The sequence below is a fragment of the Phoca vitulina genome, unplaced genomic scaffold, assembly GCF_004348235.1.
Source record: "Phoca vitulina isolate PV1807 unplaced genomic scaffold, GSC_HSeal_1.0 scaffold32, whole genome shotgun sequence".
Lineage (NCBI taxonomy): Eukaryota > Metazoa > Chordata > Mammalia > Carnivora > Phocidae > Phoca > Phoca vitulina.
Window position 1 is genome coordinate 15,041,281 of NW_022589735.1, and position 26,342 is coordinate 15,067,622.

Below are 26,342 nucleotides of genomic sequence, written 5' to 3' on the forward strand. Positions count from 1 at the left end.
AAGCAGGAGCAGAGGGAGAGGGAGAAGCAGGCTCCCCGCTGAGCAAGGAGCCCCATGCAGGACTCGATCCCAGAACCCTGGGATCATGACCTGAGCCAAAGGCAGATGCTTAACAACTGAGCCACCCAGGCGCCCCTCAAGGTCTTTTTAAAGCCATTAGTAAAAGCGGGGATATGAATTAACATGAGAAAAATGAGTAATGTATTTTATATATACAATTTGACTTTATTAGATCTTGGGAACCTTAGGAATAAAGAGTCATGCAAAGAAAAAAAAATATTTCTGAAGTCCCACTAAGAATCAGAATCACCTCTGAAACTTTTAAATGCCTCAAATGAGCAGGCCTAATGCTGGAGACTGATTCCTTAGGTATGACATGAGCTAGAAGAATGTGCATTTTAAAAAAGCTTAACAGATGATTCTGAAATACAGCCAGAGTTGAAAAGCCCTAAAAAAGAAACTCCTTTTATTGAAGTGTACTTTACACATAATAAAATACACCCATTATAAGGGTACAGTTTGAAAAATTTTAACAATGTACACCTAAGTACCACCACAATCAACAACTATTTCCAACACTCCAAAAAGTTCCCTTATGCCCATTGCCTGTTATTCTCCCCTCCCCTGGCCTCAAAACAACCACTTATCTGCTTTCTGTCAGGCTACATTAAATCTGATTTTTTATAGCGTTTCATACGAAAAGCATAGTATAGTATGGACCCTTGGGTCTAAATTCTTTCACTTAACATAATCTTTTTATGTTGTTGTGTGCATTGGTAGTTCATTACTTTTTATTGCTGAGTAGTATACTACAATATATTTATATATTCACCAATTGATGGGTCATGAGTAACTTCCAGTTTGGGGCTATGGTGAATAAAGCTTTTACGAACATTCTTGTACAAGTCTGTGCGTGGACGTATGTTTCCATTTCTCTTGTGTAAATTTTTAGGAGGAGGATTACTGCCTCAGTAATTTTACTTTTTTAAAATCACTAAAGTAATTTTACTTTTTAAGACACTTCTATACTGTTTTCCAAAGGGGTTGTGCCATTTTATATTTCCATCAGCAACGTATGAGAATTCCAGTTGATGTAGTGTCCATCCCACATTTAGCATGGTCACTCTTTTATATTTCAGCCCTGCTAGTGACTGTGAGGTATTAGCTCACTGTGATTTAATTTGAATTTCACCAGTGACTAATATTTCTGAACACTGTTTCAACTGTGTTATTGCTTATTCATACATCTTATTGTGAAGGGTCTATTTAAATATTTTACTCATTTTTTTAAATTGAAAAATTTAAACACATTTAAAATTTTGAACACTTCTCAAAAACCAATTGAGCGTCTGTGTAGGGGTCCACTTCAGGACTCTGTAATGTGACCCATTTATCTATGTCTAGGCCAATAATAATAATAATAAGCAAATGTCCTGAAAGACAAATTACAAAGATGCGAATAGTTCTATTCCAATTAAAGAAATTTATTTTATAATATAAAATCTTCCCAAAATATAACCAAAGGCCCAAATGGCATCACTGGTGAATTCTATTAAACAGTTAAGGAATAATACTAGCTCTACATAAACTCTTTCAGGAAGCAGAAGAGAAGGGAATCTTTCCCAATTCTTCATTAATGATGTTACCAGTCAAAGGCATTTTACAAGCAAAGGGAAGTACAGGAAATGTCTCTCATCAAAACACTCACAAAATCCTTCAAAAGCTAATACATGATGACTAGTTCATCCTATAAATTTAAGGTTGGTTTAACTTTCAAAAACGAATTGATGTAATTCACCATGTTAATAAAAGATATATATCATATGATCACCTCAAAAGATACAGAAAAAGTACTTAATAAAACATAACATGCATTTATGATAAAAAAAACACTTGTTAAATAAGCAATAGAAAAAAAAAACTTCTTCATTCTGACAAAGGACTTCTATGAAAAACCTACGACTAACATAATTCTTACATGGCGAAAGGTACCCCTACAATCAGAAACAAAACAAGGATGTTCACTCTCACATTATCTATTCAGTGTTGTACTGGAAGCCCTTGTTAGTTTAAAAAAAGAAAAGATTTAAAAGGTATTCAGATTGGAAATAAAGAAGTGTAACCAGTTTTCTCTGCAAGACCATATGATCACATATGTGAAAAATCCTAAGTAATCTACCAAAAAACTCTATTAGAACTAGTACATGAGTTTTGCAAGGTTACAGGATACAAGGTCAATATATAAAAATCAATTGTACTTCTATGAAAGCAATCGACAACTGGAAAACAAATTTAAAAAGCAATACCATTTTTAGCAGCATCAAAAAATATGAAATATTGTAGAGATAAATTTAAAAGACTGAACGATATGCTAATACTGACCCTTCCCAAGTAGCATTCTTTGTTAAGGAGAGGAACACAATATAAAAGGCAATTTCCCTCTAAATTCAAGGTGTGGGGCTTTAGTTACCAGAGTGCCAACAAGCCATGATGATAAGGTAATCTTGCCTAGATGGTTGTCTCAGAAAGCAGTATTAGTCTCAAAACCTACACAGTATTTAAAAATTCAAGTCATAAATACAAGCTAGTAAAATAAACCACTTCTGCAACTCAGTCTGAAACGTTCCTTACCCTCATAATTCTTTTCTTTGTGTTCTTTCATCAACTGATAAATCTGGAAGTAAATTTCACCACGTAGTGAGTAACAGAAGTCATGAGGAAGGCTTTATCTTTGAAATACAGTAACTAAAGAATACCTCCTCAGGTCTCTGTTTCATGGGGTGGGGGTGGGGGGGCATCTCCCAAAGGTAATCTGGCCCTTATTAAACCCTGTTCACATTTTATAAAACACTTAACTACAAAGACCTGTTTGAAAATGGATGTTTCCCTGGAAGCCAAGAATCCTTATTATAGGAACCCTTACTATGAGCAACTAAGAAATTAGAAAGTGATGATTTACTTTGCAATAGGTATCATTAAAGAATCTTTTAAACAGGTTTTCCAATAAGTTTAAAAGTTATGTAAAGAGTCAATTAAAATTTTGCTTTTTAAGAATATACGTATCACACCAAAGGAGTACGTGCACCCCAATGTTTATAGCAGCAATGTCCACAATAGCCAAACTATGGAAAGAGCCTAGATGTCCATCAACAGATGAATGGATAAAGAAGATGTGGTGTATATATACAATGTAATATTATGCAGCCATCAAAAAAAAAATCTTGCCATTTGCAACGACGTGGATGGAACTAGAGGGTATTATGCTAAGCGAAATAAATCAATCAGAGAAAGACAAGTATCATATGGTCTCACTGATAAAAGGAATTTGAGAAACAAGACAGAGGATCATAGGGGAAGGGAGGAAAAAATGAAACAAGATGAAACCAGAGAGGGAGACAAACCATAAGAGACTCTTAATCTCAGGAAACAAACTGAGGGTTGCTGGAGTGGTGGAGGTGGGAGGGATGGGGTGGCTGGGTGATGGACATTGGGGACGGTATGTGCTATGGTGAGTGCTGTGAATTGTGTAAGACTGATGAATCACAGACCTGTACCTCTGAAACAAATAATATATTATATGTTAAAAAACAAAAAAGAAGAAGAAGATAGTAAGAAGGGAAAAATGAAGGGGGGGAAATTGGAGGGGGAGACGAACCATGAGAGACTATGGACTCTGAGAAACAAACTGAGGGTTCTAGAGGGGACAGGGGTGGGGGGATGGGTCAGCCTGGTGATGGTTATTAAGGAGGGCACATACTGCATGGAGCACTGGGTGTTATACGCAAACAATGAATCATGGAACACTACATCAAAAAAAAAAAATGTATATGTATCACATAAAATACATACAACCAGCACATATTAGGAGCCTAGTATGGGTCAGTGTGTCATATTGATGATCATTTAAAATTCTAGCTACACTTAAAGCAACGGTAAACCCAAATAAGAAAACAAAGGCTCAGAAAGGTTAAGAGACTAGCCCAGAACTATGCACCTAAAAGAGAAAGGCAGACGTCTAAACCATATATGTATGCGCTTTTTCATTTCTAAAAGCAAAGTAGAACCAATTAATCAAATGTTTATTGTACACCTTCTGCAATGCTTTTCTACTCCTTGTCTCAACATTATTTTCCCTTTTTTAAAACTGACTTTATTCCTCACACAGCTAGATCTGTTTGTTTTGACTGAATTTCAATTCAACTTTCAGAAAGAGAAAAAAATTCCCTTTCTCATTAACTCAAATTTAGCCCTGTCAAAAAAAAAAAATCAATCAAACGCTGAGAAGCAGAAAACTTTCTAATATACACATATGTATTTGCAAAAAATAAGCTCATTACTGCATTTTCCTACAAAAATGAAAAACAATGAGTCCAAAAGACATGTTACTTAAAACTAAATATAGGCATGACAAGAGAGCTCAAAAAAACCAACAAAAAAAAACCCCTCCCTGAAATCATTCTTTATATATAAACCAAAAAATAAAAAAATAAAAATTACTACAAGCAAAGATTTCATTTTATATTTCCTACTAAAATGTTGACAATTATTTTTCCCCAACACCCAACAAAAAAAAAACTCTTCTTCAAGATTCACTGAGCTCATTTACATTTTTCAAAATTACATAATTAAGATGGTTTTTGTTAAATAAAAATACAAACCTATTTAGGAAAAGAAAAAGCACAATTATGCAAGACAATGTGCAGCAACAACTCAACAATCCAGATACCCAATCTAGCAATAACAAGAATGCATAAAGAAAAAAAGTTTTCTGAGCAATGGAACCTAGCACATGCATTCATCTGATTCCTAAAGAAGTCCTCTTGAAATCCAGTTCTCTTAATTTAGATAAAATCCAATACATTTGGCTATCAAGAGAAGCAAATCAAAAGAAGAGAACAGCAGAGTCCTGCTAGCAACAGTACTACACATGGTAACAAACAGTACGCTACGAGACATTTAAATACAAAAAAAAACTATTAAAAAATAACTACTCTCAGACTAACTATAAACCTACAGTAATTGACACACTGTAGTACTTGTGAAAAAACAGACAAATCAATGAACAGAATAGAAAGCCAAGAAATAGACCCACATAAATATATTCACCTTGACAAACGAGCAATACAATGGAGCAAAGTTAAGTTTTTTCAACAAACGGCAGTCAAACAACTGGATATCAATATGTATAAAAATGAATCTAGACACAGATCTTACACCCTTTACAAAAATAAACCAAAATGGATCAAATACCTGTCAAATGCAAAATTATAAAAATCCTGGAATATAACATAGAAGAAAATCTAGATGACCATGGGTTTCGAGATGACTTTTTAGATGTAACACATCAGGCATGACCTTTGAAAGAAAGAACTGATGAGCTGGACTTCATTAAAATTAAAACTTGTGCCCTGCTAAAGACACCGTCAAGAGAACAAAAAGGTAAGTCACAGACTGGGAGAAAATATTTGCAAAAGACACATCTCATAAAGAACTATTATCCAAAATATACAAAGAACTCTTAAAATCAACAATAATAAAACAAACAACCTGATTAAAAATGGGCCAAAGACCTTAAAAAACACCTCGCAAAAGAAGATACATAAATGACAAGTAAGCATATGAAAAGATGCTACACATCCTATGTCATCAGGAAACACAAATTAAAACAACAATGAGATAACACTACTGTGACATAATGATTTACAAGAAATATATATTTGGTCAGATGACCAGAATATATTTCTCAAGATATATTCAGTCTTTAGCCACAGTTCTTAAAAACACGTCAGAGCCATAAAGGTGAAATGGGTGTCTTGTTACTAATGAAGGTGAATCTTGAACCCACCCAAGGTCAGGGGCTGGTTGCCAGGGAGACCAACCATATGATTAGAGGGTTGGAACTTTCAGTCCCATCCCACAACCTCCAGGAAGGGAAGAGAGGCTGGAGGTTGAATTAGCCAATGGCCAATGCATTAATCAATCATGAGTATGTAATGAAGCCCCCATAAAACCCAAGAGGACAGCTTTTTGGCCCTTTTGGGAGAGCTTCCACACTTGGGGAACCAGAACACTTGCATATATCACCAAGCCAGGGCCCAAGCTGCACAAGGACAGAAGTTCCTTTGTTTGGGATCTCATCCTACATCTGACTGTTGATTTGTATCCTTCATCATGTCCTGTAATAAACTCGTAAACCTAAGTAAGTGCTTCCCTGAGTCTACAAAACCACTTTAGCAAATAAACTGAACTTAAGGAGGAGGTAGGTGGAGCCTCTAATCTGTACATGATCAGTTAGAAGCACAGGTAACAGCCTAGAATTTGCAAGTGTTATCTGAAATAGGGGGTGGAGAGCAGTCTTGTAGGATGGAATCCTTAACCTTGGGATCTGATGCTATCTCCAGGCAGAGAGTGTCAGAATTTAAGTTGAATTTTCAGACACACTGCTTGTGTCTGAGAAGTACTTGGTGTTGTGGAGGGGAAAAGTCCTTCTCTACACAGGAATTCATTCCAGGAATCCTAAAAGAACTACACACCTATTGGGATGGTGGAAATCTAAAACGTTAACAATCCCTAGTGCTGGCAAGAATGTGGAGCAAGGGGCGCCTGGGTGGCTCAGTCGTTAAGCGTCTGCCTTCGGCTGAGGTCATGATCCCAGGGTCCTGGGATCGAGCCCCACATCGGGCTCCCTGCTCTGCGGGAAGCCTGTTTCTCCCTCTAACTCTCCCCCTGCTTGTGATCCTGCTCTCACTGTGTCTCTCTCTCTGTCAAATAAATAAATAAATAAATAATCTTAAAAAAAAAAAAAAAAAAAAAAGAATGTGGAGCAAGAGGAGCTCTCATTCCTTGGTGGTGGGAATGCAAAATGGTATAGCCACTCTGGAAGACAGTTTAGGGGCTTCTTACAACATACATTTAACATATGATCCAGCATTGTCCTTGGTATTTACCCAAAGGAGTTGAAAACTTAGATCCCACAAAAACCTGCACGTGGATGTTTATAGCAGCCTTATTCATAACTGCCAAAACTTGGAGGCAACCAAGATGCCCTTCAGTAGGTGAATGGGTAAATAAACTGTGGTACATCCAGACAATGGAATATTATTCAGCACTAAAAAGAAATGAGCTATCAAGCCATGGAAAAACACGGAGAAACCTTAAATGCATATAATCAAGTAAAAGAAGCCAGTCTGAAAAGGCTACATATTGTTTATTTCAAACTATATGGTTTTTGGAAAAGGCAAAACTATGGAGACAATAAAAAGACCAGTGGTTGCCAGGAGTTTGGAAGGAGAGAGGTGGAAAGGGAGGGATGATCAGGTGGGGCATAGAGGATGCCCAGGGAAGTGAAACTCTCCTGTATAATACTATAATGGTTGATACATGTCATTATAAATGTATCCAAACCCATAGAATGTGCAATACCAAGAGTAAACCATAAAGTAAACTATAGACTCTAGATGATAATGATGTGTCAGTGTAGATTCATCACTTGTACCAAATGTACCACTCTGGTGAGGGATGTTGACAGTGGGGGTGGTGCTGCCTGTGTGGGGGCAGGGAGTATAAGGGAAATCTCTGTACCTTCGGCCTAATTTTGCTATGAATCAAAAACTGTTCTAAAAAATTACATTTAAAAATAGCACTACTATTTAAATGCATTTTCTCTAAACTTATTTAGATCAAGGTATACATCCTAACATTCTCCAATTAAACTTGAGGATATCACTATATAATAGTAAACATACAAAACTTACGAAGCTGAATCATGCAGAAAATGTAAATTATGCTCATCATATTTTGTTTAAGAAAGCGAGGAATTGTGCAATTCATTTTTAAACTGTTAAAATGTAATTATAAAATGTAAATACATGTTTTTAAACTGCTAAGAAGCTGTTTGGGAGTCTAAGAGCTGTCCTCAGGAATTTGGGCAATTAACTTAGAAATTATACGAATCACAGCACAGAAAGAAGGCATTTTTGTAAAACCATAAATTCTATGATCCCTTCACCCTATTCAGAAAGCTTACCACTTAGAGGCTTGAAATGTTATTTTTCAATGCAACACAGATTTCTATTAACACTTACAAAGCAACTGGCAGTTTATTCCTCAAATCCTAGTCTCTTAGTTCATGAATACTCAATATTAATTTTAAAAAAAGACAATTCTAATGCTCCTTAGTAAAGAGAAATGCAGAGTATTTATTTCAAATGACTTCAACAAGAAGAGTTTTTTCATGAAAGGAAAAAAAAAGTGATCCAAAGGAAGATTATAAAATGAGGTTCAAAGCAGTTGACCCAAAAAAAAAAAAAAAAAGTCTTGAAAAAGATATTAAAAATAGGACACTCAAGCAGATACAGTTTAAAATAATATTTCAACATAATAAAAGAAGGCTTCCACTACAGCAGACCACAGAAATCCACGTCATACACAGCTTTAGTTAAGATTTCACTTTGAACAGTGACTTAAGAAGTTATAAGAGGTACACAAATGAATCACGACATCTGCCTTAACATTAATCGTCCAGTGAACATCAACAGATATATATATACCACAGGAATAAAGGTGCTAAAATCCACACTGTGATTTTACACTATTCTTCTAGCTTTTTCCTTTTTAAATCCAATACAGTGCACAATCTCCACAAAAGAAAAATACTTACAAACCTGCACAAAGGTCTGTCTGGCCAAATTCTCTTTTGAAATGCTCATGTGTGTAGAAAGTCCTTGAATGCACAAGAGTAAATGAATGAATAAGAAGGCTTTAATTCCTCTTAAAAGAGTAATCACCAAAGTCCAGGCAAAGCGGAAAGGAAAAAATATATACGCAAAATAAAATCACCACTAAAAGATCCCATTTTCACTACTTTTTCTTTTCTATCTGTTCCTGACTCCTCATAAAGCTGCTTTAAACTCAAAACATCACTAATAAGCCCATGTTCACAGCCACCTCACTTATAAAAATGCTTAAACTCTTCACCACTTAAACTCATGTGACTTTAGCTTACTCTTAATTTCTTAAAAAACAGGAAATCATGTAATCTGGGAAACAAATTTTCTCTCTGTTAATACTGCCCATCTACTTCCCAAGTACTACATAAAAATTGAGAAGCAGGGCTTCTGTAAATAGGAGAAAGTAAGGATTAAAGCTTTTGTTCTTTGCAATACTTGCCAAAGAAATGTTTTGTTTGTTTGTTTTCTTCCTGAAAAAGGAGCAAAAAGAGATTACTGTAACAGTTAAATGCCATTTCCCAAGCTCTGAAGGCTTTTCCTAACAAGGACAAACGTATCAGATTCGCTTTGCCATTTCTACAAATAGAATGCTGTTACATTTACCATTGTTCAGATAAAAAAACATCGGGCCATAAGGAAGTCGTGACTTCATGTCTCACAATAAAATGGTGGTGAACCTTTGTTAGTTGTTATGAAATAGTCTGTTAACAACTACCATGAAATGAAAATGTCTCACAGACACTGTTCATATAAATACAGGTATGCCTGATTTCAACAGAAGACACAATTCTGAAAGTTGTGTATCTACTCAATCTAATTCTAAATCTATCATGAAAGTTTGCTATTGAAAGGCACTCCCCCCACAAACACTACCTGAATGCAACTAATTTTAGATATTTGAAACTTACTTTTCTTAAAGTAAGGCAGATTTACATTTTTCAGGTGTTTCAGACAGCTGAGGAGAAAAAAATACCATGGCTCTACTATCAGGAGCTGTCAGGGAAAATGCTATTAGTGAGCAAGTGCTATTAGTTCTGACTGAGAGGAAGAAGCACGGACATGCCATATGTAGCAGGTAAGTCTGGGAAGAATGGTCAGAGAAGAAGCCATGACCAGGAGTTGAAGCCTGGGTGAGATGACTGCTAAGGTCTTGAACAAAAAGTGACTATGCTGCAAGGTACGCTTAAGCAGTGATGATGGGTAAGTACTGACTGGTTTACATTTCTGTCTATTCTTCCTTGTGAGTGAGATGTCAGGGATGGAATCTAAAAGCAGAAAATAAAGTTTGACTTTCTCCGATATGAAAACTGACCATGGTTTAAGACTTAAGAATCAACTACTATAAACATAACCTAGAACTGATTATTTTAGAAAAGCAAAGAGGTAACTCAATGGGAAAGAATATGGTATCATAAAAAGAATCTCAATCCCTAATTCACACCATATAAAAATTAATTGTAGACGGTAGAAGAAAACATAAAACGTCTTTCATCTCCTGGGGACAAAGATTTCTTAGGCTTCAAAAAGTAGTAATCATAAAACAAAAAAACTGATAAATAACTGATTTCACAAATATTTACAACTTTTGCACATCTATTGACACCACTAAGAAAATGAGTAGGTAAGCCACAGACTAGAAGAATCTATTCACAGTACATATATTTGGGAAAGAATTTATATCCAGAATATATAAAGAATTTCTACAAATCAACAATTAAATGACACACATGTCATAAAAGATATACAAATGGTCAGTAAGCACAAGTAACAGTGCTCAGAAGAGAAACTACTACATATCTACTACAACAGCTAGAATGAAAAAGAATGACAACTCCAAATGTTGTCAAGACTGTGAAACAGACAACTCTCATTCACTGCTGGTGGAAACAGAAAATGGTTAAGAATGCTTTGGGGCACTGATGGGCGGTTTCCTATGAAGTTAAACAATACCTACCATATGACCCAACAGCAATTCCAATTTTAGGTATTTACCCAAAAGAACTAAAAACATATGCCCACTGAAAGATTTAAAAATTCCTAATAGTAAAACACTGTTAATAATCAAAATGTTCATCAACATTAGAATAAATAAAAACTTGTGTGGTGTATTTGTGCAATGGAATACTACTGAGCCTCAAAAAGAAACAAATTACTGGGGCCCCTGGGTGGCTCAGTCAGTTGAGTGTCCTGTCCAACTCTTGATCTCGGCTCAGGTCATGATCTCAGCTCAGGTCATAATCTCGGAGTCATGAGATCAAGCCCCACGTCAGGCTCCGTGCTGGGTGTGGAGCCTGCTTAAGATTCTCTCACTCTCTCCCCTCCTCCCACTACCCCTCCCCCTTCTCTAAAAAAGAAAAAGAAAAAAAAAATCAAAAACAAAAACAAATTACCGATTCTTGAAAAACAAACAATAATCTCATACTGAGCAAAAGAAGCCAGATGATTCCATTTATATGAAGTAACAGAATCAGCAAAATTAATCTATGGTGATAGAAATCACATCAATGGTTACTTTTGGAGAAAGTGGGGAGAAAGCAAGAATGAAGTCTAGGGGATGATAATGTAAATCTTGACAGGGTTGTGGGCTACCCACATGTGTACATATGTCAAAAAATCACAAATTACATACTCAAATGTTGTAAACTTTACTCAATGTAAATTTTATTTCATTTTAAAAAATGAACCTTTCAATAAAATAAGAATTATAAATACTGTCAATTCTAGTAAGCTTGCTTTACATACTGCTCTTAGTTACCAATTCTGAAATGACATTCTGAGGATCCTAGGCTTCTAACAATGAGTAAATAGAGTAGTGGTAGCCAGATTTCTCACTGTTGGCAAAGAAAAACATAAATAGAGAAGAGAAGGGAATTACACATATGGAAACGGGGATACTACTTTGTGGTCTTAGAATGAAATTAAAAGTATCATAATCAACTCATGATTCTTAGTGGATAGTATTAATATATGTGTACATATGCAGTTTGCATGTGTATGTATGTGTGGACATGTGATTCACATACACACATGCATTTCGTAGTTCTGCTGCAGAAGGGGCCTAGAAGCAGTAACACACCAGTAGCAGTGAGTACACCCAGTGCCCAAATCTTACTTTCTACATAACATTATCCAATAAAAGGACCCAGGGAAACGGAGAAATGTCTGTTTCTGGGCTAGAGCAGAGAAACTACAAGATGAATCTGGAACAACTTGTAGCTCCAGAAAGTAAAGTTCTCAAAGAATCATGAGAATAAGCCAAAAGGACAGAGTAGCCAGCTTGATGGAGGAACCAATGGCCAAATCTAGGACAACGTATCAAAATAAATAATGACAGTAATAAACTATACTACTTTCAGTAAGAATCCATGAGTCCAAACTGACTTTAGTCAATAAATGGGAAAAGAAGAAAAAGCTTTTGCTTACATTAGATTATTAATAAATACACAAGGAATGATGAATTAGAAAATCATCAATGGATGCTAACTAAATCTAGTGGGTAAAATTTGATGAGGAACAACATATTTTTATTCACATAATCTCACAAATCCACTTACAAAATATTCTTGAATTGCAAAGGGAAAATAGAAAACTTGTAGGTGGAGGAACTTAGCAGACACTACACTAAGCAAGGGATCAAAACTACATGCAACCAATTGACATCCTATGCCTCCTGACATGATGCACTGACAACACATCACTTGTGATTTTGTGCTACAAATGCACAAATATAATCATGAAGAAATTATGAGACAGACTCAAATTGAAGATATTCTACAAAATAGCCCATAGGTACTCCACAAAAATATAAAGGTCATGAACCATGAAGAAAGGTAAAGGACCCAAAAAAAAAAAGAAAGGTAAAGGAGTGTTCCAGATAAAAAGAGACTAAAGAGATGTGACAAATAAATGAAATCTATGTTCCTAGAATGGATCCTGGACAGGGGAAAAAAAAAAAAAGCTGTAAGAAACCCTGTGAGGTTGATATTATTTTATAAGGAACCCCCTTAAAAAAGTTAAATAATTTGCCCCAAATTATATAGTTACTACAGAGTAAACAAAACCACTAATGTATGTACTCCCAGCATTAAATGTACATGTCAAAAAATGGCTGTATCAAAAAGCCACAGTCTCAAAAATCTTCACACACACTAAATGCAGTTAAAAAATTAAGTATTCTCTCATATCTTTTAATTAAAATCATATGTATCAGCCTAACTGTATCAAAGTTGAACATTTCAAGTTGTCATATAAAACAAAGGACAGAGTGAATATGAGGATATCTGTCATTCATTTACTCTAGAGCAACTTATTTTAAAAGAATTGTATTAAATATAAATCAAAGTAAACTCTAGCTAGATGTGATTAATAAAGATTACAACAGAAGCAACTGTAACCAACCAAAATTGAACCATAATAACAAATAAAAACTCACACTGTTAGCATAGTTACTGAATTCAAATTTCTGTACTTATGAAAGGTACACATACCTTTTCCTAAATGTGTGTTTATGCTCATATATCTAGCTGTTCCTGTAAGGCTCTTGTGTTCTCTGTATGGTATGTGTTTCTTTGTCTCCGGATCAATATATTCCTTTGCCAAACCAAAATCTATAATATGAATAACTTGCTGGGTTTTGTTTCCTGGTCGTCCTATTAAGAAGTTCTCAGGCTTTACATCTCTGTATATCAAGTTCTTTGAGTGGACATATTCCATGCGAGAGATCTTGATTCACAAAAAAAATAAAAAAAGAAAAGAAAGAAAGAAAGTTCTATTTTAGGCTGTCACTAGCATAAAAAAGCACGATAGAGACACGACAAAATTCTCATAAACAACATAAAGAAGAAAATAATTAGAAACTGTTTCAGCCCTTTAAAAGTAACATAATAATCAGTCTACAGTTTCTCAAAAATATATCCAATTATGACCAAAGGTCTTTGCTTTCACTGTAATGGTCACTTATAAAAGAAAGTATTTGAATTTCATGAATTCCTTTCATACCAGTGAGCCGGATGCAGACAGCACTTACAGATGCCACCTCAGACAATCAAAAAGCTTTATTTACTAATACCAAGTCTTGAACTGAGACATATTCATAAAGTCACCATTTGTTCCTTATCAATTCAATCATCGAGCAACTGTTACAGTTATATTAAAGAAACTTACAGTCTAAACTGTTAAATAAAAACAACACAGTACCCTTCAGGATATCTTTCTTTTTCCTTTTTATAACTTACTTATATCTTTCCTTAGGTATTAAACATTTTAAAAGATCTTAAAACCAGAAAATTTTGGAAGACCATTTTAATTTTAATATAGTACATTTTCACCAATTCTTTTACACATTCTCAAATAATGTTCATTGTACAAAATATCACAACATAGGACATTACAAACAAGAAAACAAAATTGCTTCATTTAGCCATAATAATGGTTGACAACACAATGTACACATACAGTCACTTAGGCCATTTTCGTTTGTTAACAAATTCTGGATCATAATATACAGTATTTCTATGACCCATATTTTTCATTAATGATATATGTTGAGCATTTTCCAGGTTATAGGACATTCTTTTAATACACACTTTTTAATGGCTACATATTATTTTATGGCTATCAATAATTTACTCAACTAATGCTGTAATTTCTCTATATTTGGGTTGTTTCCCATGTTATGATAAACATCCTTGCACAAAAAACTTTAAGTGTATGTGAAGAGTTCCACTGGATATATCTGTAGAGGTGGAATTAATGAGTCAATGGAGAAAAACAACTTTAAGATTTTGCAACATACTATTGGCAGAGATTTCAAAACTGCCTTAAATCATCCTCTAAGTTGTTTCCCCATTGGTTTCCTGAAATTTAAATATTTTATGACTCCCTCATTGTTTCTTCTTTTTCTAGGCCATTAGAATTTATTACTAACATTATAAATCCATGTTTCTGAGGGTTCTCTTTTCTAAGCATTCATCTTCTATATGAAAACAGGGCTAGAAACAATTCTCAAACTTGAGAACATTCTGATCTTAAAGCAGTAAGGTATTAATTCTTTCACTGAAATAAAATACAGCTGGCTCAGTTATTTTAAGTTCTATGCAACCTAATAGAAACTTCATTAGATCAAATGTTCTGTAAAGGTAACATCACAAAACTTGAAACTTTCAATATAATTGTGTGACCAAAAGAACCATACAACCGTTCAAACAGTTTCAGAACCTTCTGCTTGACTTACCAGCTGGATAGCGATCATGAGAACTGTCTTAAGAGAAAACGTCCTGTCACATAAATCAAACAAATCTTCCAAACTAGGTCCCAGCAGTTCGAGCACCATGGCGTTGTATTTACCACAAGGGCCAAAATAGTAAACTTGAGGTATACCATCTGAGGGGAAAGAAAAAGGATTTTAATCATTTCCTCATCTTAAATATCCAACTTTTCTTCCTAAAAATTAATAAGCAATTTAAGAAATATTTTTGTCTTTTTAAGAAGTGCGGCAGTATTTGCACTTCTTCCATACACACAATGAACTTTTCCTGAGCCAACCTTCTCCCTCCCTGTACCTTTTTCATGTTCACAGGTCAGCCTGGTTACACCTGTCCTGCAGCTGCATTACCGAACGACATCACAGACAGTGCTTCCGTGTTGGTCTCCAACACCTCACCAGAGACAGGAACGGGGCCTTTTAGCCTCCTATTTCCATGGCCTACAGAAACACTTGCTGCACTGGAAAGATTCACTTTTTTTTTTTTTTTTTAACAAAGAAGTCGCTCCTCTCTTGAGTAAGTCTGAGGGAGGCATAATGCTAGCATCACCCTCCAAGATTCCCGTCCTCTGGTGTACACACGCCATACAATTCCCTCCCCGTGAGTGCAGGTAAGACCCCAGATTTCACTCTTGTGATTAGGTTACGTTATGTGACAAAGGTGATGTAATTAAGGCCCCATCAGTGGGCCTGATCTAACAGGTAAGCCCTTTAAAAAAGAGGGTCTACAAGTCAAAGATATTCAAAGCAGCAGAGAAGCTCTCTTGTTGATTTTTAAGAAGCAAACTGTCCTGTCGTAGAAGACGCCACATGCCCTGGAATGGTGGGCAGGCTCTAGGAACTGAGGGCCTCAATCCCATAGCCGTAAGGAACTGAACTCTGGAAATAACCAGTGAGCAAGGACTCTGAGCCTCAAGCCAGACTCTAGTCCAGGCTTACACCTTGATTACAGCCTGGCAAAACCCTCAACAGAAGACCCAGTTCACCCATCCCTGGAGTCCTGGCCCATGGAAATTGGGAGATAAGGAAATCTCTTGCACTATGCCACTAAATACTAAGTAATTTATTATATGATAATATAAAATAATACGAACTCCAAATATGAAGTCTAAATGCACAGAAATCATCTGTATTTGATTTTTAGAACTAAGAGTTTCACAATAAACTAACATATCATCAGTGATCAATTTATCTTAACAATACATTTATTTATTCATTTGTACCAAGTAAACTTCTTCCATCTTCAATGTCTCACTTTTACTTCCAAGTGATTTTTTTTCCTGCTTGCTAGTTTGTTTTTAGTAATTTTAGAAGGGAAAAGACTTGGGCACCTGGGTGGCTCAGTCATTAAGCATCTGCCTTCGGCTCAGGTCATGATCCCAGGGTCCTGGGATCGAGCCCTGCATCGGGCTCCCTGCTCAGCGGGAAGCCTGCTTCTCCCTCTCCCACTCCCCCTGCTTGTGTTCCTTCTCTCGCTTTATCTCTCTCTGTCAAATAAATAAATAAAATCTATAAAAAAAAAAAAGAAGGGAAAAGACTCTCTCAAGATAAAACTTTCTTATTCTTTTCTAAACTGTCCTATTCTTTTTTAAATACATTTCAGTTTGCTTCTCCATAATATTAGTAGTTTAGATAAGACCAGTTTTCCTCAAATGTGAATGAGTGAGGCAGCAGGACATCTGGGGATGGGAAGGCAAGATAATAAATCATGGTGCGGGTGGGGAAAAGGGGACAAGTTCAAACTCCATACATGATCCCCCTCCCCAGAAAGAGATTCCCGTCCAACCCCTCCATGTGTGTATGTCTGCACACCCCACCACACACACACACACACACACTGTACTTCCCTTCATCACAGGGTATCACTATTTTAGTGTAAGCCACTCTTATCAGAGCCTGTCTTGCATCCATGTGTCAGATCTACCCCTCACACATGTAAAAGTAAAAAAAAAAAAAAGTTCAGAAATAGTGAATGAGAAGCTCACGAAAGTTATTCCAACTTTGAAATACTACTTTTATTGTGCTATACACTGCTTTTATTATGCTATTAAGAGCCTGGAGCTGCAATTAAGACATTAAAACTTCTCAGCTACTAAGTTTTTAAAATTATTTCCACAATGCCTTGTTTTCCCCACTCTACCACTGAAAGTTAATTTTCATGCTGTTAATTTAGCAATGTCTAATAACTCACTTCTACTCTTTAGTTTATTGCTTCTGATCTGTAGGATGCAAGCAAACCAGATCATCAAGCTTGTTAGAACTATATATGGAATGTAAAAATAAACAGGTTCTGAGGTTCTTCCATGAAAGGACTGTCAAAGGGCTTTTTGACTTCCTTCTGAGTCACTATCTGTATTCCAGTTGTTGTGAAATGACCTCTCAATAAGGCAGCAATATACTTTGGTTGATTAAATGACTGATTTAGGGACGCCTGGGTGGCTCAGTCAGTTAAGTGCATCTGCCTTCGGCTCAGATCACAATCCTGGGGTCCTGGGATCGAGTCCCACATCAGGCTCCTTGCTTGGCTGGGAATCTGCTTCTTCCTCTGCCCCTCCCCCTGCTTGTGCACACTCTCTCTCTCTCTCTCTCTCTCTCTCTGTGTCTGACAAATAAATAAATAAAATCTTTAAAAAAAATAAAAATGACAGATTTATTCAAATGTTTTCAAAGGTTTCCAAAAACAAAATCATTTAAGAACTTTCACTGTCTTAAGTAATTCAATGAATGCTTACAGAATATCCACTACATCCTTATGCACAGGGTGGGACATTATGGATTAAGGGTGGACAAGACACCATGATCAAGGATAATTTAACCCAGGAATGCAAGTTTATGTTAACATCCAAATATCCACCAATGCAATTCACCACAGTAACAGAATAAATATGAAAAACCATGACATCATCTTAATAGATACTGAAAAAGCATGTGTGACATTAACTCTCAGCAAATCTGGAATTGAAGGTAACTTCTTCAACCTGGTAAAGGGCCTCTATGAGAAACTGACAACTAACATCATATTAACGGTGAAAGAATGAATGCTTTCCATTTATGACTGGGAACAAGACAAGGATATCCACTTTCACCTCTTTTATTCAACAGTGCAATAAAGCAAAAAAAATAAATAAAAAGCATTCTCAAAAATGAACAAAGAGAGTCTGTTACTTTAAGAAAAAGTGAAATAATTTACTTGTTCCTATTTGTTACCAATAATAAATTTTAAAATTTAAGCTTTCACATAAAAATCAGATTTTGGCTAAATTCATATCTGCCAGGATGACCTTTGAAAGCTTCCCAATACTAAAAAGAGAAAAATACAATACCTTTTCCAATAAACTGTGGTGACATTAACTATTATGACTTAATTTTAGGTAATAAATATAGCAATAATTGAAAATCTAATTCAGTAAACCAGTATTTTCCAAGCGACTAAGGCATGTGTTTATAAATCCATGCACAGGTAAGGGGCACCTGGGTGGCTCAGTCGGTTAAGCGGCTGCCTTAGGCTCAGGTCGTGGTCCCAGGGTCCTGCGATCGAACCCTGCGTCGGGCTCCCTGCTCAGTGGGGAGTCTGCTTCTCCCTCTCTCTGTGCCTGCCTCTCTGCCTACTTGTGCTTTCTATCTCTCTTTCAAATAAATAAATAAAATCTTAAAAAAAAAAAAACATGCACAGGTAAATAATCTAAAGTATAATGGATTTTAATATAAGAGAGAATAGTAAAAGGTTTTTCCGTATGGCTTCTAACTCTATACTGCAACTTTAAGAAACTACCACTGGTCAAGTTTTAGTGTAGTGCCAAAAGGATATTTACAATTTAAAAGTTAATTAATTAGCCTAGACTAACAAAGCTGTGAGTTAAAATCTTGTTGGAGAAATGTGAATTGGGACATTTTTGGAGGAAAATTGCCCTAACCTTTTCAAAACAAGCAAAAACATGCATACAACTATGTTGAAGCTGTTGTTGGTAACAGTAAAAAAGAAAAAAGAAAAGAAAAGAAAAAGAAAAAGAAACCAAATGGGAACCACCTAAACATTCATCAACTCCAGACTAACAAAACCAATTATATTATACCCACGCTGTGGAACATAACATAGACTTTAACTACCTGTGGAGATAAATTGTGAAGGACAAACTTCTAGTTTTTACTTCTTGTAAGTCTGAAGTGATCTATTTTGTTGTTTACAACAACCATACATTACTTTTAAAATAAAAAGTTTCTAATGAATCATTAAACACACATACGAAAAGATACTGGAAGGAAAAACCAGAAAGCTAACAGATTACTGGAAGCACAGGTGATTTCTACTTCCATTTTTATACTTTTTAAACTTTTCCAAATTGTTATGAAGAACACATGCTATTTTTACAACCAGGAATAAAATGCTCATTTTTTAAATTTTTCTGGGACCACAAACAAAATCTTGAACTGGAAAATGATTTAGACTACATTTATTTAATCCATGTATTAACTCACTGAGCAAGTACTTCTTATACATTCTCCCAAATATTGAAAATTATACAGGTGTACCGCTACTCCTATTAACTATTAGCTTCATTCCGGAGCTCCTAGAAACAAAGCTAAGTATACCTTAGGACTCTGGGCCTTATAATGTGTGTGGGTTCCCTGGCCTTCCCAGCGCACCTCACTAACACAAGGAACAGACTTATTTAAAGGTTACCCTGCCTCATTTCGAGCTCTTCTAAAGCTGCATTTCAAAAATTTCTACTCTAGTTCTGCCATCCAAGCTGCCAGCTTCAATTTTTACCCAACCTTCAAATCTCCTCTTATCAAACTATCTCTATTAAGCATGACATGAAATTTATAATTATTCACACACAATTTCTCACAGATGAGGAAAGGCATGCATAAGTAAATCTGCTCTGCTCTATTTCATATAAACCAACTCGTTGCCAGGAGAATTACCATGTACCTAACATGCACATTCAATCAAGCTATTTACATAACATACCTTTGAGTTTCTATAATAACACCATGAGAAAGATCAGCAAAGGGACAAAAACTGTTTCGGTTTTCTCAAAAACTTCCTTTCTTTAATGGTTTCAAAGTGTCTCAAAATTATGTATCTCTACCTTACTCATGATGGCTAAATTCCATAAACAGCATTACATTTTACCGAGTAAATTTAACACTAGTCTACAATTTGAACAAAAATACTTCAGCTTTATCATGCAACATAATTTTACCTTAAAATATGACTCAGCATAAATCGTTGGGGGATAAAAAAGGATAACCCTAAATGACTCTTTAAGATACATACTGTTCTATGAATCAATGAGTGTACTTCTTAGGTAAGTATTAATAATGTATTTCAACACCAATTTCATGTCACTGAAGTATAAAATCAAGAGTTATAATTTTTCTTAAAAAATCAAGAACGTAAAGCAAACACTGTAAAGGTCAAACTAGAATTTCATTTCCCAGGAAAGTCTGGGCAGTTTTCTAACACTGAACAAACAAAATTAAATTGTTAGGAGTTAGGAAACATTGCAACTAACAAACAGGAGCTAGGGAGTACCCCAAGCAAAAACAAAACAAAACAACCACAGCCAATATGAATATGGGAGGCAAGACCACCAGGAAGAGGATTTATGGAAGGAGAGATGAAGGAAAAGAGGGCGAAAGAGAAGAGAAAAGCAGAAAGAAGGTTTAGAAGGAAGAGTAATGAGGTGTTACATTATTACCGATGCCTCTTGATCAAAGTACTTGGCTACTGAATTCCATGAATGCAAACCAACTCAGAAGCAGGAACAAGCTTTGTATTTGGTCTTATATCCAGTGAAGTTTCAACTATCAACTTACACTGCACCCAATTTGAACTGTTTTAAAATTCTTTGTGAGGCTACTATAAAGAGCCATCCATTGTGAATTTATGAAAGTTAGTTCTGATGATTTCCAATATCACTAATTTTCAGGGCTGCTTATTAGCACCCCTCATCTTCAAGACAAGTATATCTTTCCCCAAGAAACCTGAAGAATGGGCAAAAATACAAAATTCATATATTATTTGAAAATACAATCTCACCCTTAGTCTCCTAAAATTGATTTTATTAAACACTTCATTTTATATTTCAGCCTTCCATTTAAGTGACAAGACATTCATTAATTTAAGTCACAGAACAACATCAGGAGGTCTAACAAGCACTCTTAAAGACTGCTTAGTACTTTGTGCCAGGTATTGAAGTACTTGAGTTCCTTAGAGTTGGGCGATAGTTAAACATTATCATTAAAAGAAATAATATCATGTTGTTTCATTCCATTTTTCGGGTCTGGTATTGTTCTTATGGGAAGGATTAGAACAAAAGCATTAACATTCTGATTAGGAAATTTGACTTTACAGATGTGCTTCAGAAAACCTAAAATCTGATTAGAAATACTATACACATAGTACACCTCGGCTATGTTCTTTTCCAAGGAAGTTTTACATTAGGGCGTTCTTAACCTTTAACATAAATGCTTATACTCTTAGCTGGGCAGTTCTCAACATGTGGTCTGGAGACACACAGGGCGGGGGGGGTGGTGGCCCATGAGACCCTTTAGGAGGTCAATGACATCAAAATTATTTTTATAATAACACTAAGATGTCATTTACCTTTTCACTCTCCTCTCACAAGCGAACAGTCGAATTTTCCAGAGGTTACATGACATGTGATATGGCAACGGACTGAACAAAGAAGATAAGGAGAATCTAGCTGTTTTCTAGTAAGCCAGACATTAAAGAACTGTGCAAATTTGAAAAATAAGGACACTTTTCTCACATTTTTTTGACTTGGAAAATATGGTTAGTAAAAGAGTGATTTTAAAATATTAGTATTATTTTAAAATGAATTAATATACCAACATTTTTATATTTATGTTTTAATTTCTCATGTGGTAAATATCAACAGCTAATAACTCACAACAACAAAAGGTCTCTTGGATCTTCAAAAAGTCTCAAGGGTAAAAAAGGATCCTGAGACTCAAAAGTTTGAGAATTGCTGACCCAGCTGAACAGCAAGCTCTGATGTGAACAAGTAGGTGCACTGAGTTCCAGACTTGGCCAACAGTGGTTCCATTAAATTCCAGCACCCACATTTAGTAATAAAATTCTACCAATTAACCCCAAATAAAATAAAGCCACCCCACTGTAAAAAGAAAAAAAAAGTCCTTTCTGTGATAATTCTATTTACACATTGAGACTATTTTAAATTTCAGAGAACATTCAAAAAATAACACCTACAAACAAGTATTGTTCATTATATCAAATATTGAATATTATATTGCATGAATATTGAATAAAATTTTATTCGCTATATAATGTTATATTATTCATTATTTAGTTATTATCCTCTGGGCCTAGTTAATTAAGGAAAAAATAAATCCTCTGTATCATTTTTACCCCCAAGCTTCTAGTTTGCAAATTTTTTTCTCACAATGTGCTACTTTATATTTAAATCAAAATAAATCAAAATAAATCAAAAATAAAAATGAAATATGGAATCATCATACTGTTTTTAATGGCTTTACACTTCCAATCTTTTTACGATTACATAGAGAAATTTAAAAACGATGCTGCATTTTAGAAAATTAAATCCATCACCATTTAGTCCTACCCTATTCAAAGGTACGGTTTTTTTAATTTAAGATTCTTATGTGATTAATTTCTCACTAAAAATACTGTAATTACCACATAACATACAACGATTCTAGTACCTGCACCATATAAACCAAACTAAAACCACTAACAGTTAACCCTTCCTTCTTATATTGATAACACATAGCATCTTTAAATGCACACATCGTCCATCAACTATAAGGACTTTAACACAAAAACTTTGTAAAAAGTAGCAATATACATACGTAGTCATGTATAAATTAGTAAGAGTTCAGCAATGCATAACTGACAGAAATTCCCATACAGAGAGGCCTCCATAAGGAATGAGAAATATTACGTATACTTAAGAGGTCTTCTAAAAGCAATTCAGCTAAGACAGAAAAGGGAATTCTCAGAAACTGCTACATCAACTGTTGGTTATCTGAGCTGAGATTAAGTCTACACTAACCACTGGTTCATCCACACAGTATTCTTTATTGTTTGTTAATACCAAAATACAATAGGTAACATCTAATCAGTATATTCACTTCACTTTCATGGTTTTTACAATATTTTCCTCTCAGCTTTCTCAAACAGACATAAGATACACAGAAAGAGTAGAATTTCTTAAATTTCTTCAACACAGAAAAACTCAGGCTTTTCAATGAATAAAAGGAACTTTAGATATTAACAAATGGATATAGCCAGGTTTAAAAGGTTTGTACTGTTACAACCTTTCTTTAGAGTAAATAGTATGATCAAATTTCCATACATTATGGAATCACCAACACGCATTTAGCTAGCAGACAGACCTAAACTGTCTTGAAAAGGGGGATGTGAAAATGGAGGTGTCTGTAAACCAGATCAAAACACAGAGGCAACACCTAAATCCTGACTTTTTGACAAAGCACAAACCAAGAAGGCAGAGGGGTCAGTACAAGGCAGGGAGAGGAGCTCTTTTAACAGCTCTTGAAAGGCAATACCATGGAGAGGTATAATTTTAGAAAGAGCCACTGCTGCTATTATCAAATTATTGTTTAGAACTACATAGTTCAGGGCACATCAAAAAGCCAAGACACTCACTTAGAAACAATGATTTAACATACGCATGGTCTCAAACAGGGTGTTTGGTATCACTCCTATATTTGCAGATTGCCAACAACAGTAATTTATAACAGAAAAAAGATTATTCTACTTCCTTTGGTAAGCAATAACTTATGACAAAGAAAGGGTATTTTACTTTCTGTTAGAAAGATTATCAGCTAATAAAGAAATGCTGAGGAATAAATAATTGCAAAGTTTTCCCCAGCAGAGCCTATGAAAACCATCTGCTATGAAGAATTAACATAAAGAAGCAATACTCAGAATCACTGATCTTCAGAGAAAATTACCCCATAAATTTCAAAACATAGTCCATGCATTCTCATCAAGTATCAACAATTCAACTAAACTTTTTTTAAGTAAATAAAAAAACGGATTATTCTAATAATTAAAACTATGCTTCTCTAGAAAGTGATTATTTTTAGATGGTGAACTGTACAGTTCAGTTAACTAGATAACTATCTGGCTATCGTCTAGGCTTATCATTTCTGTTATTCTAAAAAATACTTATTGATTTTTTTCCTTCTATTTCCAGATCCCTAAAATGAGGAATTAAATTTGCCTAATTAGAGAATAATACACAAATGAAATAAATTAAAACAAATAAAATTTTTGAAATGGTATGGCTATGCTTCTATGTCAGAAATGAAATAAACTAAAAACTTATTAATAATATAACAATCTTTATAATACTGATATATCAAACTTCCAACACCAATCCCAGAAGTTAAAAAAAAAAAAACTATAGGAAATTTTGAAATGGAATATATTATATATCACAACTTCACATCTAGTAAGAGAAAACAGTCTTTCTCATTTAAGAAATGAGTTAAGAAATCAGTTCAACCATCTACCAAGGAACTACAATTGTCAAGCATTCAGCTCAGTTTCAAAGATAAAAAAGCGAATACATCATTTCACTGCCCTTAAAGAGTTCAAATGTTAGTGGAGGGGACAGACATAAGCAAATAATAATGTAATATAATATGATACAAGAAAACTAAAGATATATTCAAAATAATGTCAGGTCAAAGAAGAAGCATTTCTGCAAAGAAACAAAACAATGTCAGGAAATGCATTGCAAAAGGGGTGACATTTAGCTAGGGCCTGAAGAAAGAAGGAATTCACTGAGAAAGAAAGACATTCCACAAAGGGAAATACAGACAGATGAAAATAAGATATTTTCAAGGAACAGTAAGTTGAGAGCAACCAAAAAGTGGATTAGTATAAAAAGAAAGAAATTTGGATTTTATGCTAAATGGTATGACAGAACTTTGGGATCATCCCAATTGGCCGAAATCAAAGGCAACTAATGTTTTCAGCAAAGAGGTCTTTGGGAAGAGAGAAAAATCACTGGAAAAGTAAGGAGAAAAGAAGGGAGGGAGCGAAAGTCTAGGTATACAGAATTTCTCATTCCACTAGGGACATACATGTATAACTAAATTTTAAGAATGGAGGCAAGAGAGAAAGAATTGGAAGGTATCCTTATTTAGACACCAATTTCATCTTTTTCTCCCTCCCTTCGGTTTCAAAAAATTCCGGCTCTTAAGATGAAAGCCACATACTGGGCGCCTGGGTGGCTCAGTTGGTTAAGCGACTGCCTTCGGCTCAGGTCATGATCCTGGAGTCCCGGGATCAAGTCCCACATCGGGCTCCCTGCTCAGCAGGGAGTCTGCTTCTCCCTCTGACCCTCCTCCCTCTCATGCTCTCTGTCTCTCATTGTCTCTCTCGCAAATAAATAAAATCTTAAAAAAAAAAAAAAAAAAAAAAAAAGATGAAAGCCACATACTAAGAACAGGAGCAGGAAGCTAAAGAGAGCCGATGCCTTACTTTTGAGCAGCTATATCAACTCTACAATTGTCTACCTGAAAACTCCTTGCTGATTTTTCCTCACAAAATATCCCTTTCACTTGTGTAAACTACTGCTATCATGATTTTTGTTACTGACAAAGTCATTTGTGCCCAACACCATGGTCAGCATGCTTTTTGTCTCTGTTTCTCTTCTCATGTCACGCTCTGTACTCTCCCTTGGGGGATCTCAACCCTTAGCTTTAGAAACCACCTATGTGCTGATGACTCCCAAATCTAGATCTTGTTTGACTCAGGAAATGCTGACTGGATGTGACAAAACAAGACTATTCAGTATATTACATTTTCGCTACCACAGAAAGTGATCTTGGTATAAAACAATATTCTAATCCTACGGAAAGCTAAGTAGTAAGAGAGAGGCAATCCCTCATCTATGCACTAAAGCTGTACGGTCCCACTGTCTGTATAGAACGGATTCAGTGAACAAATGAGAGAGAAAACAGGGATATTCTCCGAGCAGTTAGAGAAAGAGAATGAGAGACATATGGACTTACAGGGGGTTCAAAACCCAGACAGGCAAAACTAGAGAAATTATGTATGTTTTCACAGACAGCTCAATAAATAATTCTAAATAAATCCATCTTTTAATTTTTGTTTTTATTGTGGTCAGACATACATGATATAAAATGTGTTATTTTAACCATTTGTAAGTGTACAGGTCAGTGGTATGAAGCAAATATTCACACTGCTGGGCAACCATCACCACTACTCATCTCCAGAACTCTTTCATCACTTCATACTGAAACTCCATACCCATGAAATAGTATTTTCCCATTTCCCTCTCCCC

General features: G+C 35.2%; 1 protein-coding gene across 7 annotated transcripts in view; it reads right to left on the reverse strand.

Moving 5' to 3' along the window:
• The window catches only part of CSNK1G3 (casein kinase 1 gamma 3), a 124,601-nt gene that overhangs the window by 44,669 nt on the left and 53,590 nt on the right, over positions 1-26,342 (reverse strand). For all 7 annotated transcript variants that reach the window (XR_004301935.1, XR_004301936.1, XM_032425475.1 and 4 more), the window contains 2 exons: positions 14,962-15,110; positions 13,217-13,451 (listed from right to left, as the gene is read on the reverse strand). Coding sequence is in view for 5 of the 7 variants with exons in the window: in XM_032425475.1 (XP_032281366.1) it covers positions 13,217-13,451; positions 14,962-15,110 (384 nt within the window). In the remaining 2 variants the exon portion in view is untranslated. The remainder of the gene's footprint in view (positions 1-13,216; positions 13,452-14,961; positions 15,111-26,342) is intronic.